This window comes from Ranitomeya imitator, chromosome 10 (genome assembly GCF_032444005.1).
Source record: "Ranitomeya imitator isolate aRanImi1 chromosome 10, aRanImi1.pri, whole genome shotgun sequence".
NCBI classification, from domain to species: Eukaryota; Metazoa; Chordata; class Amphibia; order Anura; family Dendrobatidae; genus Ranitomeya; species Ranitomeya imitator.
In genome coordinates this window covers 2,363,575-2,378,659 of record NC_091291.1, presented here as the reverse complement: position 1 = coordinate 2,378,659, position 15,085 = coordinate 2,363,575, and the positions used below count along the sequence as shown (strand labels likewise).

The following is a 15,085-nucleotide window of genomic DNA, read 5'->3' as shown; positions in this document are numbered from 1 at the left end:
GTGCCCGGTGTAGGTGTCCGGGATGCTCGGAGCTGCAGTCTGTGCCCTCTATAACCTGTGTGCCCTGTGTATGTCCTGTACGGTTCGGTGTTAGCGCGGTGACGTCCTGTACGGTTCGGTGTTAGCGCGGTGACGTCCTGTACGGTTCGGTGTTGGCGCGGTGACGTCCTGTACGGTTCGGTGTTGGCGCGGTGACGTCCTGTGCGGTTCGGTGTTAGCGCGGTGACGTCCTGTAGGGTTCGGTGTTGGCGCGGTGACGTCCTGTGCGGTTCGGTGTTAGTGCGGTGACGTCTTGTACGGTTCGGTGTTGGCGCGGTGACGTCCTGTATGGTTCGGTGTTAGTGCGGTGACGCCCTGTACGGTTCGGTGTTGGCGCGGTGACGTCCTGTTCGGTTCGGTGTTAGTGCGGTGACGTCCTGTACGGTTCGGTGTTAGTGCGGTGACGTCCTGTATGGTTCGGTGTTAGTGCGGTGACGCCCTGTAGGGTTCGGTGTTGGCGCGGTGACGCCCTGTTCGGTTCGGTGTTAGCGTGGTGACGTCCTGTACGGTTCGGTGTTGGCGCGGTGACGTCCTGTGCGGTTCGGTGTTAGCGCGGTGACGTCCTGTACGGTTCGGTGTTGGCGCGGTGACGTCCTGTGCGGTTCGGGGTTAGCGCGGTGACGTCCTGTGCGGTTCGGTGTTAGCGCGGTGATGTCCTGTTCGGTGTTGGCGCGGTGACGTCCTGTGCGGTTCGGTGTTAGCGCGGTGACGTCCTGTGCGGTTCGGTGTTAGCGCGGTGACGTCCTGTGCGGTTCGGTGTTAGCACGGTGACGTCCTGTGCGGTTCGGTGTTAGCGCGGTGACGTCCTGTGCGGTTCGGTGTTAGCGCGGTGACGTCCTGTGCGGTTCGGTGTTAGCGCGGTGACGTCCTGTACGGTTCGGGGTTAGCGCGGTGACGTCCTGTGCGGTTCGGTGTTAGCGCGGTGACGTCCTGTGCGGTTCGGTGTTAGCGCGGTGACGTCCTGTGCGGTTCGGTGTTAGTGCGGTGACGCCCTGTATGGTTCGGTGTTAGCGCGGTGACGTCCTGTGCGGTTCGGTGTTAGCGCGGTGACGTCCTGTGCGGTTCGGTGTTAGCGCGGTGACGTCCTGCGCGGTTCGGTGTTAGCGCGGTGACGTCCTGTGCGGTTCGGTGTTAGTGTGGTGACGCCCTGTAGGGTTCGGTGTTGGCGCGGTGACGTCCTGTGCGGTTCGGTGTTAGCGCGGTGACGTCCTGTGCGGTTCGGTGTTAGCGTGGTGACGTCCTGTGCGGTTCGGTGTTAGCGCGGTGACGTCCTGTGCGGTTCGGTGTTAGCGCGGTGACGTCCTGTATGGTTCGGTGTTAGTGCGGTGACGTCCTGTGCGGTTCGGTGTTAGCGCGGTGACGTCCTGTGCGGTTCGGTGTTAGCGCGGTGACGTCCTGTGCGGTTCGGTGTTAGCGCGGTGACGTCCTGTACGGTTCGGGGTTAGCGCGGTGACGTCCTGTGCGGTTCGGTGTTAGCGCGGTGACGTCCTGTGCGGTTCGGTGTTAGCGCGGTGACGTCCTGTGCGGTTCGGTGTTAGTGCGGTGACGCCCTGTATGGTTCGGTGTTAGCGCGGTGACGTCCTGTGCGGTTCGGTGTTAGCGCGGTGACGTCCTGTGCGGTTCGGTGTTAGCGCGGTGACGTCCTGCGCGGTTCGGTGTTAGCGCGGTGATGTCCTGTGCGGTTCGGTGTTAGTGCGGTGACGTCCTGTGCGGTTCGGTGTTAGCGCGGTGACGTCCTGTGCGGTTCGGTGTTAGTGCGGTGACGCCCTGTATGGTTCGGTGTTGGCGCGGTGACGTCCTGTACGGTTCGGGGTTAGCGCGGTGACGTCCTGTGCGGTTCGGTGTTAGCGCGGTGACGTCCTGTGCGGTTCGGTGTTAGCGCGGTGACGTCCTGTGCGGTTCGGTGTTGGCGCGGTGACGTCCTGTACGGTTCGGGGTTAGCGCGGTGACGTCCTGTGCGGTTCGGTGTTAGCGCGGTGACGTCCTGTGCGGTTCGGTGTTAGCGCGGTGACGTCCTGTGCGGTTCGGTGTTAGTGCGGTGACGCCCTGTATGGTTCGGTGTTAGCGCGGTGACGTCCTGTGCGGTTCGGTGTTAGCGCGGTGACGCCCTGTAGGGTTCGGTGTTGGCGCGGTGACGTCCTGTGCGGTTCGGTGTTAGCGCGGTGACGTCCTGTGCGGTTCGGTGTTAGCGTGGTGACGTCCTGTGCGGTTCGGTGTTAGCGCGGTGACGTCCTGTGCGGTTCGGTGTTAGTGCGGTGACGTCCTGTGCGGTTCGGTGTTAGTGCGGTGACGTCCTGTGCGGTTCGGTGTTGGCGCGGTGACGTCCTGTATGGTTCGGTGTTGGCGCGGTGACGTCCTGTGCGGTTCGGTGTTGGCGCGGTGATGTCCTGTGCGGTTCGGTGTTAGTGCGGTGACGCCCTGTACGGTTCGGTGTTGGCGCGGTGACGTCCTGTGCGGTTCGGTTTTAGCGCGGTAACTTGTTCGGGGTCCGGGTAGCAGTGACACGCTGTAGGATGACGGTGTCAATAGTGACGGACAGGCTGTGTTGGGTGGGCCGCTTACCCTCACACCCCTCTCACACTTGTGGTTGTCGTGGATACGATGAGACACAAAACCAGGGAACAAAGAGTCTCGTCCTGCAGACGGCAGCGACCTGTGGGGTCCATTGTACAGTGGAGCCAGGATGAGGACGCCACGGCCGCTGCCACCGCTATGCCTGCTGCTGATGACCATGGCTCCCAGCCACTGCCTACAGACAGGTGATGGGTTCTCTGCTCCCTACAGAGGGGTGACGGGGGTCTCTGCTCCCTACAGAGGGGTGACGGGGGTCTCTGCTCCCTACAGAGGGGTGACGGGGGTCTCTGCTCCCTACAGAGGGGTGATGGGGTCTCTGCTCCCTACAGAGGGGTGACGGGGGTCTCTGCTCCCTACAGAGGGGTGATGGGGTCTCTGCTCCCTACAGAGGGGTGACGGGGGTCTCTGCTCCCTACAGAGGGGTGATGGGGTCTCTGCTCCCTACAGAGGGGTGACGGGGGTCTCTGCTCCCTACAGAGGGGTGACGGGGGTCTCTGCTCCCTACAGAGGGGTGATGGGGTCTCTGCTCCCTACGGAGGGGTGACGGGGGTCTCTGCTCCCTACGGAGGGGTGACGGGGGTCTCTGCTCCCTAAAGAGGGGTGACGGGGGTCTCTGCTCCCTACAGAGGGGTGACGGGGGTCTCTGCTCCCTACAGAGGGGTGACGGGGGTCTCTGCTCCCTACAGAGGGGTGACGGGGGTCTCTGCTCCCTACAGAGGGGTGACGGGGGTCTCTGCTCCCTACAGAGGGGTGACGGGGGTCTCTGCTCCCTACGGAGGGGTGACGGGGGTCTCTGCTCCCTACAGAGGGGTGACGGGGGTCTCTGCTCCCTACGGAGGGGTGACGGGGGTCTCTGCTCCCTACAGAGGGGTGACGGGGTCTCTGCTCCCTACAGAGGGGTGATGGGGTCTCTGCTCCCTACAGAGGGGTGACGGGGTCTCTGCTCCCTACAGAGGGGTGACGGGGTCTCTGCTCCCTACAGAGGGGTGATGGGGTCTCTGCTCCCTACAGAGGGGTGACGGGGGTCTCTGCTCCGTACAGAGGGGTGACGGGGTCTCTGCTCCCTACAGAGGGGTGATGGGGGTCTCTGCTCCATACAGAGGGGTGACGGGGTCTCTGCTCCCTACAGAGGGGTGATGGGGTCTCTGCTCCCTACAGAGGGGTGACGGGGGTCTCTGCTCCCTACAGAGGGGTGACGGGGTCTCTGCTCCCTACAGAGGGGTGACGGGGGTCTCTGCTCCCTACAGAGGGGTGACGGGGGTCTCTGCTCCCTACAGAGGGGTGACGGGGGTCTCTGCTCCTTACAGAGGGGTGACGGGGGTCTCTGCTCCCTACAGAGGGGTGACGGGGTCTCTGCTCCCTACAGAGGGGTGATGGGGTCTCTGCTCCCTACTGAGGGGTGACGGGGGTCTCTGCTCCCTACAGAGGGGTGACGGGGGTGTCTGCTCCCTACAGAGGGGTGATGGGGTCTCTGCTCCCTACAGAGGGGTGACGGGGGTCTCTGCTCCCTACAGAGGGGTGACGGGGGTGTCTGCTCCCTACAGAGGGGTGACGGGGGTCTCTGCTCCCTACAGAGGGGTGACGGGGGTCTCTGCTCCCTACAGAGGGGTGACGGGGGTCTCTGCTCCCTACAGAGGGGTGACGGGGTCTCTGCTCCCTACAGAGGGGTGATGGGGTCTCTGCTCCCTACAGAGGGGTGATGGGGTCTCTGCTCCCTACAGAGGGGTGACGGGGGTCTCTGCTCCCTACAGAGGGGTGACGGGGTCTCTGCTCCCTACAGAGGGGTGACGGGGGTGTCTGCTCCCTACAGAGGGGTGACGGGGGTCTCTGCTCCCTACAGAGGGGTGATGGGGTCTCTGCTCCCTACAGAGGGGTGACGGGGGTCTCTGCTCCCTACAGAGGGGTTGACGGGGGTCTCTGCTCCCTACAAAGGGGTGATGGGGTCTCTGCTCCCTACTGAGGGGTGACGGGGGTCTCTGCTCCCTACAGAGGGGTGACGGGGGTCTCTGCTCCCTACTGAGGGGTGACGGGGGTCTCTGCTCCCTACAGAGGGGTGACGGGGGTCTCTGTTCCCTACAGAGGGGTGACGGGGGTCTCTGCTCCCTACAGAGGGGTGATGGGGTCTCTGCTCCGTACAGAGGGGTGACGGGGGTCTCTGCTCCCTACAGAGGGGTGACGGGGGTCTCTGCTCCCTACAGAGGGGTGACGGGGGTCTCTGCTCCCTACAGAGGGGTGATGGGGTCTCTGCTCCGTACAGAGGGGTGACGGGGGTCTCTGCTCCCTACAGAGGGGTGACGGGGGTCTCTGCTCCCTACAGAGGGGTGACGGGGTCTCTGCTCCCTACAGAGGGGTGATGGGGTTTCTGCTCCCTACAGAGGGGTGATGGGGTCTCTGCTCCCTACAGAGGGGTGACGGGGGTCTCTGCTCCCTACAGAGGGGTGACGGGGGTCTCTGCTCCCTACAGAGGGGTGACGGGGTCTCTGCTCCGTACAGAGGGGTGACGGGGGTGTCTGCTCCCTACAGAGGGGTGACGGGGGTCTCTGCTCCCTACAGAGGGGTGATGGGGTCTCTGCTCCCTACAGAGGGGTGACGGGGGTCTCTGCTCCCTACAGAGGGGTGACGGGGGTCTCTGCTCCCTACAGAGGGGTGATGGGGTCTCTGCTCCCTACTGAGGGGTGACGGGGGTCTCTGCTCCCTACAGAGGGGTGACGGGGGTCTCTGCTCCCTACAGAGGGGTGACGGGGGTCTCTGCTCCCTACAGAGGGGTGACGGGGGTCTCTGCTCCCTACAGAGGGGTGACGGGGGTGTCTGCTCCCTACAGAGGGGTGACGGGGGTCTCTGCTCCCTACAGAGGGGTGACGGGGGTCTCTGCTCCCTACAGAGGGGTGACGGGGGTCTCTGCTCCCTACAGAGGGGTGACGGGGGTCTCTGCTCCCTACAGAGGGGTGACGGGGTCTCTGCTCCCTACAGAGGGGTGATGGGGTCTCTGCTCCCTACAGAGGGGTGATGGGGTCTCTGCTCCCTACAGAGGGGTGACGGGGGTCTCTGCTCCCTACAGAGGGGTGACGGGGTCTCTGCTCCCTACAGAGGGGTGACGGGGGTGTCTGCTCCCTACAGAGGGGTGACGGGGGTCTCTGCTCCCTACAGAGGGGTGATGGGGTCTCTGCTCCCTACAGAGGGGTGACGGGGGTCTCTGCTCCCTACAGAGGGGTGACGGGGGTCTCTGCTCCCTACAAAGGGGTGATGGGGTCTCTGCTCCCTACTGAGGGGTGACGGGGGTCTCTGCTCCCTACAGAGGGGTGACGGGGGTCTCTGTTCCCTACAGAGGGGTGACGGGGGTGTCTGCTCCCTACAGAGGGGTGATGGGGTCTCTGCTCCCTACAGAGGGGTGATGGGGTCTCTGCTCCCTACAGAGGGGTGACGGGGGTCTCTGCTCCCTACAGAGGGGTGACGGGGGTGTCTGCTCCCTACAGAGGGGTGACGGGGGTCTCTGCTCCCTACAGAGGGGTGACGGGGGTCTCTGCTCCCTACAGAGGGGTGATGGGGTCTCTGCTCCCTACAGAGGGGTGACGGGGGTCTCTGCTCCCTACAGAGGGGTGACGGGGGTCTCTGCTCCCTACAGAGGGGTGACGGGGGTCTCTGCTCCCTACAGAGGGGTGATGGGGTCTCTGCTCCCTACAGAGGGGTGATGGGGTCTCTGCTCCCTACAGAGGGGTGATGGGGTCTCTGCTCCCTACAGAGGGGTGACGGGGGTCTCTGCTCCCTACAGAGGGGTGATGGGGTGTCTGCTCCCTACAGAGGGGTGACGGGGGTCTCTGCTCCCTACAGAGGGGTGACGGGGTCTCTGCTCCCTACAGAGGGGTGATGGGGTCTCTGCTCCCTACAGAGGGGTGACGGGGGTCTCTGCTCCCTACAGAGGGGTGACGGGGTCTCTGCTCCCTACTGAGGGGTGACGGGGGTCTCTGCTCCCTACAGAGGGGTGACGGGGGTCTCTGCTCCCTACAGAGGGGTGACGGGGGTCTCTGCTCCATACAGAGGGGTGACGGGGGTGTCTGCTCCCTACAGAGGGGTGATGGGGTCTCTGCTCCCTACAGAGGGGTGACGGGGGTCTCTGCTCCCTACAGAGGGGTGACGGGGTCTCTGCTCCCTACAGAGGGGTGACGGGGGTCTCTGCTCCCTACAGAGGGGTGACGGGGGTCTCTGCTCCCTACAGAGGGGTGACGGGGTCTCTGCTCCCTACTGAGGGGTGACGGGGGTCTCTGCTCCCTACAGAGGGGTGACGGGGGTCTCTGCTCCCTACAGAGGGGTGACGGGGTCTCTGCTCTCCAACAGAGGGGTGATGGGGTCTCTGCTCCCTACAGAGGGGTGACGGGGGTCTCTGCTCCCTACAGAGGGGTGACGGGGGTCTCTGCTCCCTACAGAGGGGTGACGGGGGTCTCTGCTCCCTACAGAGGGGTGACGGCGTCTCTGCTCCCTACAGAGGGGTGACGGGGGTCTCTGCTCCCTACAGAGGGGTGACGGGGGTCTCTGCTCCCTACAGAGGGGTGACGGGGGTCTCTGCTCCCTACAGAGGGGTGACGGGGGTGTCTGCTCCCTACAGAGGGGTGACGGGGGTCTCTGCTCCCTACAGAGGGGTGACGGGGGTCTCTGCTCCCTACAGAGGGGTGATGGGGTCTCTGCTCCCTACAGAGGGGTGACGGGGGTCTCTGCTCCCTACAGAGGGGTGACGGGGGTCTCTGCTCCCTACAGAGGGGTGACGGGGGTCTCTGCTCCCTACAGAGGGGTGATGGGGTCTCTGCTCCCTACAGAGGGGTGATGGGGTCTCTGCTCCCTACAGAGGGGTGATGGGGTCTCTGCTCCCTACAGAGGGGTGACGGGGGTCTCTGCTCCCTACAGAGGGGTGATGGGGTGTCTGCTCCCTACAGAGGGGTGACGGGGGTCTCTGCTCCCTACAGAGGGGTGACGGGGTCTCTGCTCCCTACAGAGGGGTGATGGGGTCTCTGCTCCCTACAGAGGGGTGACGGGGGTCTCTGCTCCCTACAGAGGGGTGACGGGGTCTCTGCTCCCTACTGAGGGGTGACGGGGGTCTCTGCTCCCTACAGAGGGGTGACGGGGGTCTCTGCTCCCTACAGAGGGGTGACGGGGGTCTCTGCTCCATACAGAGGGGTGACGGGGGTGTCTGCTCCCTACAGAGGGGTGATGGGGTCTCTGCTCCCTACAGAGGGGTGACGGGGGTCTCTGCTCCCTACAGAGGGGTGACGGGGTCTCTGCTCCCTACAGAGGGGTGACGGGGGTCTCTGCTCCCTACAGAGGGGTGACGGGGGTCTCTGCTCCCTACAGAGGGGTGACGGGGTCTCTGCTCCCTACTGAGGGGTGACGGGGGTCTCTGCTCCCTACAGAGGGGTGACGGGGGTCTCTGCTCCCTACAGAGGGGTGACGGGGTCTCTGCTCTCCAACAGAGGGGTGATGGGGTCTCTGCTCCCTACAGAGGGGTGATGGGGGTCTCTGCTCCCTACAGAGGGGTGACGGGGGTCTCTGCTCCCTACAGAGGGGTGACGGGGGTCTCTGCTCCCTACAGAGGGGTGACGGCGTCTCTGCTCCCTACAGAGGGGTGACGGGGGTCTCTGCTCCCTACAGAGGGGTGACGGGGGTCTCTGCTCCCTACAGAGGGGTGACGGGGGTCTCTGCTCCCTACAGAGGGGTGACGGGGGTCTCTGCTCCCTACAGAGGGGTGACGGGGGTCTCTGCTCCCTACAGACAGGTGATGGGGTCTCTGCTCCCTACGGAGGGGTGACGGGGGTCTCTGCTCCATACGGAGGGGTGACGGGGGTGTCTTCTCCCTACAGAGGGGTGACGGGGGTCTCTGCTCCCTACAGAGGGGTGACGGGGTCTCTGCTCCCTACAGAGGGGTGATGGGGTCTCTGCTCCCTACAGAGGGGTGACGGGGGTCTCTGCTCCATACAGAGGGGTGACGGGGGTGTCTGCTCCCTACAGAGGGGTGACGGGGGTCTCTGCTCCCTACAGAGGGGTGACGGGGTCTCTGCTCCCTACAGAGGGGTGACGGGGGTGTCTGCTCCCTACAGAGGGGTGACGGGGGTCTCTGCTCCATACAGAGGGGTGACGGGGTCTCTGCTCCCTACAGAGGGGTGACGGGGTCTCTGCTCCCAACAGAGGGGTGACGGGGGTCTCTGCTCCCTACAGAGGGGTGACGGGGGTCTCTGCTCCCTACAGAGGGGTGATGGGGGTCTCTGCTCCATACAGAGGGGTGACGGGGGTGTCTGCTCCCTACAGAGGGGTGACGGGGGTCTCTGCTCCCTACAGAGGGGTGACGGGGGTCTCTGCTCCCTACAGAGGGGTGACGGGGGTGTCTGCTCCCTACAGAGGGGTGACGGGGGTCTCTGCTCCCTACAGAGGGGTGACGGGGGTCTCTGCTCCGTACAGAGGGGTGACGGGGGTGTCTGCTCCCTACAGAGGGGTGACGTGGGTCTCTGCTCCCTACAGAGGGGTGACGGGGGTGTCTGCTCCCTACAGAGGGGTGACGGGGGTCTCTGCTCCCTATAGAGGGGTGACGGGGGTCTCTGCTCCCTACAGAGGGGTGATGGGGTCTCTGCTCCGTACAGAGGGGTGACGGGGGTCTCTGCTCCCTACAGAGGGGTGACGGGGGTCTCTGCTCCCTACAGAGGGGTGACGGGGGTCTCTGCTCCCTACAGAGGGGTGACGGGGGTCTCTGCTCCGTACAGAGGGGTGACGGGGGTCTCTGCTCCCTACAGAGGGGTGACGGGGGTCTCTGCTCCCTACAGAGGGGTGACGGGGTCTCTGCTCCCTACAGAGGGGTGATGGGGTCTCTGCTCCCTACAGAGGGGTGATGGGGTCTCTGCTCCCTACAGAGGGGTGACGGGGGTCTCTGCTCCCTACAGAGGGGTGACGGGGGTCTCTGCTCCCTACAGAGGGGTGACGGGGGTCTCTGCTCCCTACAGAGGGGTGACGGGGGTCTCTGCTCCCTACAGAGGGGTGATGGGGTCTCTGCTCCCTACAGAGGGGTGATGGGGTCTCTGCTCCCTACAGAGGGGTGATGGGGTCTCTGCTCCCTACAGAGGGGTGACGGGGGTCTCTGCTCCCTACAGAGGGGTGATGGGGTGTCTGCTCCCTACAGAGGGGTGATGGGGTCTCTGCTCCCTACAGAGGGGTGACGGGGGTCTCTGCTCCCTATAGAGGGGTGATGGGGTCTCTGCTCCCTACAGAGGGGTGATGGGGTCTCTGCTCCCTACAGAGGGGTGATGGGGTCTCTGCTCCCTACAGAGGGGTGACGGGGGTCTCTGCTCTCTACAGAGGGGTGATGGGGGTCTCTGCTCCCTACAGAGGGGTGACGGGGGTCTCTGCTCCCTACAGAGGGGTGATGGGGTCTCTGCTCCCTACAGAGGGGTGATGGGGTCTCTGCTTCCTACAGAGGGGTGACGGGGGTCTCTGCTCCGTACAGAGGGGTGACGGGGGTGTCTGCTCCCTACAGAGGGGTGACGGGGGTCTCTGCTCCCTACAGAGGGGTGACGGGGGTCTCTGCTCCCTACAGAGGGGTGATGGGGTCTCTGCTCCCTACAGAGGGGTGACGGGGGTCTCTGCTCCCTACAGAGGGGTGATGGGGTCTCTGCTCCCTACAGAGGGGTGACGGGGGTCTCTGCTCCCTACAGAGGGGTGATGGGGTCTCTGCTCCCTACAGAGGGGTGACGGGGGTCTCTGCTCCCTACAGAGGGGTGATGGGGTCTCTGCTCCCTACAGAGGGGTGACGGGGGTGTCTGCTCCCTACAGAGGGGTGATGGGGTCTCTGCTCCCTACAGAGGGGTGATGGGGTCTCTGCTCCCTACAGAGGGGTGACGGGGGTCTCTGCTCCCTACAGAGGGGTGACGGGGGTCTCTGCTCCCTACAGAGGGGTGACGGGGGTCTCTGCTCCCTACAGAGGGGTGACGGGGGTCTCTGCTCCCTACAGAGGGGTGACGGGGGTCTCTGCTCCCTACAGAGGGGTGATGGGGTCTCTGCTCCCTACAGAGGGGTGACGGGGTCTCTGCTCCGTACAGAGGGGTGACGGGGGTCTCTGCTCCCTACAGAGGGGTGATGGGGTCTCTGCTCCCTACAGAGGGGTGACGGGGGTGTCTGCTCCCTACACAGGGGTGACGGGGGTCTCTGCTCCCTACAGAGGGGTGACGGGGGTCTCTGCTCCCTACAGAGGGGTGACGGGGGTCTCTGCTCCCTACAGAGGGGTGACGGGGTCTCTGCTCCCTACAGAGGGGTGACGGGGGTCTCTGTAGAGTATGTGTCTCTGAGGGGGCAGTTTGTTGGGGGTTGTACTCCGTCTGATGGGGGTTCCCCTGCATATGTCGGGGCTTTTCCTCATCTTTTTGGGATTTTTCTTTATTTTTGTGATTCTGTCGGTGACTTAGAAACCTGTAGATTTATGTATGTCGCCCTCGCATAGCGCAGTGCTGTACAGATGTCTCTGTCTTCCGTCCTCAGCATGGGGGGAATCACGCAGACCCCCGCAGATGTCGTTGTTGGTGGGATTTGACCCCAGGACCCCGGCGTTGCAGTGTTATAACCACTGGTCCGATATGTGCGGTGTTTTCAGTATCACTGACCCGGGAGAAAATATGAAGGAAAATCCAAGTGTCGGCAGCTGAATCAAATCTTCAAAGCTTTATAAATTCACAGACGCTGTGACAGAAAACATTAGAAACCCCCCGGGCCCCTCGAGTCTCCGACCCCTTATTTCTTCTGTCCGGTGTCTGGAGGAGACGATGGTGGAAACATGGCCGCAACACAGATCTGAAGCCGAGGAATTGTGTCCAGGTGACTGAGGAGGACGAGGTGGACGGCGCCGCAGAGAGACAGGACATGGCTTATTAGGCTCTGAAGAGGATGAAAGAAGAAATGACGCCGGATAAAGCCACGGTGACCGTACAACGAGAGAGCGGACAGTACGGAGGAAAGTGTGGAGTATCGGACTCTCTATACATCCGATATTACTGAGCCGCGGCGGAACCAGGCAAAACTACACGTTATCACCCCCACCAAGCACAGCCACGTATCTAATCCTATCCTGTGTGATACTGACTGCTGAGCTGTATCTAATCATCTCCTGTGTGATACTGTCTGCTGAGCCGTGTATCTAATCCTATCCTGTGTGATACTGACTGCTGAGCCGTGTATCTAATCCTCTCCTGTGTGATACTGTCTGCTGAGCTGTGTATCTAATCCTCTCCTGTGTGATACTGACTGCTGAGCCGTGTATCTAATCCTCTCCTGTGTGATACTGACTGCTGAGCCCTGTATCTAATCCTATCCTGTGTGATACTGACTGCTGAGCCGTGTATCTAATCCTCTCCTGTGTGATACTGACTGCTGAGCCGTGTATCTAATCCTCTCCTGTGTGATACTGACTGCTGAGCCGTGTATCTAATCCTCTCCTGTGTGATACTGACTGCTGAGCCGTGTATCTAATCCTCTCCTGTGTGATACTGACTGCTGAGCTGTGTATCTAATCCTCTCCTGTGTGATACTGACTGCTGAGCTGTGTATCTAATCCTCTCCTGTGTGATACTGACTGCTGAGCCGTGTATCTAATCCTCTCCTGTGTGATACTGACTGCTGAGCCGTGTATCTAATCCTCTCCTGTGTGATACTGACTGCTGAGCCGTGTATCTAATCCTCTCCTGTGTGATACTGACTGCTGAGCCGTGTATCTAATCCTCTCCTGTGTGATACTGTCTGCTGAGCCGTGTATCTAATCCTCTCCTGTGTGATACTGACTGCTGAGCCGTGTATCTAATCCTCTCCTGTGTGATACTGACTGCTGAGCCGTGTATCTAATCCTATCCTGTGTGATACTGTCTGCTGAGCCGTGTATCTAATCCTCTCCTGTGTGATACTGACTGCTGAGCCGTGTATCTAATCCTCTCCTGTGTGATACTGACTGCTGAGCCGTGTATCTAATCCTCTCCTGTGTGATACTGACTGCTGAGCCGTGTATCTAATCCTCTCCTGTGTGATACTGACTGCTGAGCCGTGTATCTAATCCTCTCCTGTGTGATACTGACTGCTGAGCCGTGTATCTAATCCTCTCCTGTGTGATACTGACTGCTGAGCCGTGTATCTAATCCTCTCCTGTGTGATACTGACTGCTGAGCCGTGTATCTAATCCTCTCCTGAGTGATACTGACTGCTGAGCCGTGTATCTAATCCTCCCCTGTGTGATACTGACTGCTGAGCCGTGTATCTAATCCTCTCCTGTGTGATACTGACTGCTGAGCCGTGTATCTAATCCTCCCCTGTGTGATACTGTCTGCTGAGCCATGTATCTAATCCTCTCCTGTGTGATACTGACTGCTGAGCCGTGTATCTAATCCTCTCCTGTGTGATACTGACTGCTGAGCCGTGTATCTAATCCTCCCCTGTGTGATACTGACTGCTGAGCCGTGTATCTAATCCTCTCCTGAGTGATACTGACTGCTGAGCCGTGTATCTAATCCTCTCCTGTGTGATACTGACTGCTGAGCTGTGTATCTAATCCTCCCCTGTGTGATACTGACTGCTGAGCCGTGTATCTAATCCTCCCCTGTGTGATACTGACTGCTGAGCCGTGTATCTAATCCTCTCCTGTGTGATACTGACTGCTGAGCCGTGTATCTAATCCTCTCCTGTGTGATACTGACTGCTGAGCTGTGTATCTAATCCTCCCCTGTGTGATACTGTCTGCTGAGCCACGTATCTAATCCTCCCCTGTGTGATACTGTCTGCTGAGCCATGTATCTAATCCTCTACTGTGTGATACTGTCTGCTGAGCCGTGTATCTAATCCTCTCCTGTGTGATACTGTCTGCTGAGCCGTGTATCTAATCCTCTCCTGTGTGATACTGTCTGCTGAGCCATGTATCTAATCCTCTCCTATGTGATACTGTCTGCTGAGCCGTGTATCTAATCCTCTCCTGTGTGATACTGTCTGCTGAGCCGTGTATCTAATCCTCTCCTGTGTGATACTGACTGCTGAGCTGTGTATCTAATCCTCTCCTGTGTGATACTGTCTGCTGAGCCGTGTATCTAATCCTCTCCTGTGTGATACTGACTGCTGAGCTGTGTATCTAATCCTCCCCTGTGTGATACTGACTGCTGAGCCATGTATCTAATCCTCTCCTGTGTGATACTGACTGCTGAGCCGTGTATCTAATCCTCTCCTGTGTGATACTGTCTGCTGAGCCGTGTATCTAATCCTCCCCTGTGTGATACTGTCTGCTGAGCCACGTATCTAATCCTCTCCTGTGTGATACTGTCTGCTGAGCCATGTATCTAATCCTATCCTGTGTGATACTGACTGCTGAGCCGTGTATCTAATCCTCCCCTGTGTGATACTGTCTGCTGAGCCACGTATCTAATCCTCCCCTGTGTGATACTGTCTGCTGAGCCGTGTATCTAATCCTCTCCTGTGTGATACTGACTGCTGAGCCGTGTATCTAATCCTCTCCTGTGTGATACTGTCTGCTGAGCCACGTATCTAATCCTCCCCTGTGTGATACTGACTGCTGAGCCGTGTATCTAATCCTCTCCTGTGTGATACTGTCTGCTGAGCCGTGTATCTAATCCTCTCCTGTGTGATACTGTCTGCTGAGCCATGTATCTAATCCTCTCCTGTGTGATACTGTCTGCTGAGCCGTGTATCTAATCCTCTCCTGTGTGATACTGACTGCTGAGCCGTGTATCTAATCCTCTCCTGTGTGATACTGACTGCTGAGCCGTGTATCTAATCCTCCCGTGTGATACTGACTGCTGAGCCATGTATCTAATCGTCCCCTGTGTGATACTGACTGCTGAGCCATGTATCTAATCCTCCCCTGTGTGATACTGACTGCTGAGCCATGTATCTAATCCTCTCCTGTGTGATACTGTCTGCTGAGCCGTGTATCTAATCCTCTCCTGTGTGATACTGACAGCTGAGCCGTGTATCTAATTCTCTCCTGTGTGATACTGTCTGCTGAGCCACGTATCTAATCCTCCCTTGTGTGATACTGACTGCTGAGCCGTGTATCTAATCCTCTCCTGTGTGATACTGACTACTGAGCCGTGTATCTAATCCTCTCCTGTGTGATACTGTCTGCTGAGCCGTGTATCTAATCCTCCCCTGTGTGATACTGACTGCTGAGCCATGTATCTAATCCTCTCCTGTGTGATACTGTCTGCTGAGCCGTGTATCTAATCCTCTCCTGTGTGATACTGACAGCTGAGCCGTGTATCTAATTCTCTCCTGTGTGATACTGTCTGCTGAGCCACGTATCTAATCCTCCCTTGTGTGATACTGACTGCTGAGCTGTGTATCTAATCCTCCTGTGTGATACTGACTACTGAGCCGTGTATCTAATCCTCTCCTGTGTGATACTGTCTGCTGAGCCGTGTATCTAATCCTCTCCTGTGTGATACTGACTGCTGAGCCGTGT

The 15,085-nt window shown here is 60.3% G+C and overlaps 1 protein-coding gene across 2 annotated transcripts in view; it reads left to right on the top strand.

The window, feature by feature from the left end:
* LDLRAD2 (low density lipoprotein receptor class A domain containing 2) overlaps nucleotides 1–15,085 on the top strand; it is a 171,601-nt gene that overhangs the window by 59,775 nt on the left and 96,741 nt on the right. The window contains exon 1 of one of the 2 annotated variants that reach the window (XM_069741879.1): nucleotides 2,634–2,798. The exons of the other annotated variant lie outside the window; for it this stretch is intronic. Coding sequence (XP_069597980.1) covers nucleotides 2,723–2,798 — 76 coding nt within the window. The 5' untranslated portion in view covers nucleotides 2,634–2,722. Of the gene's footprint in view, nucleotides 1–2,633; nucleotides 2,799–15,085 lie in introns of those variants that run through there. 2 annotated transcript variants of the gene reach the window in all.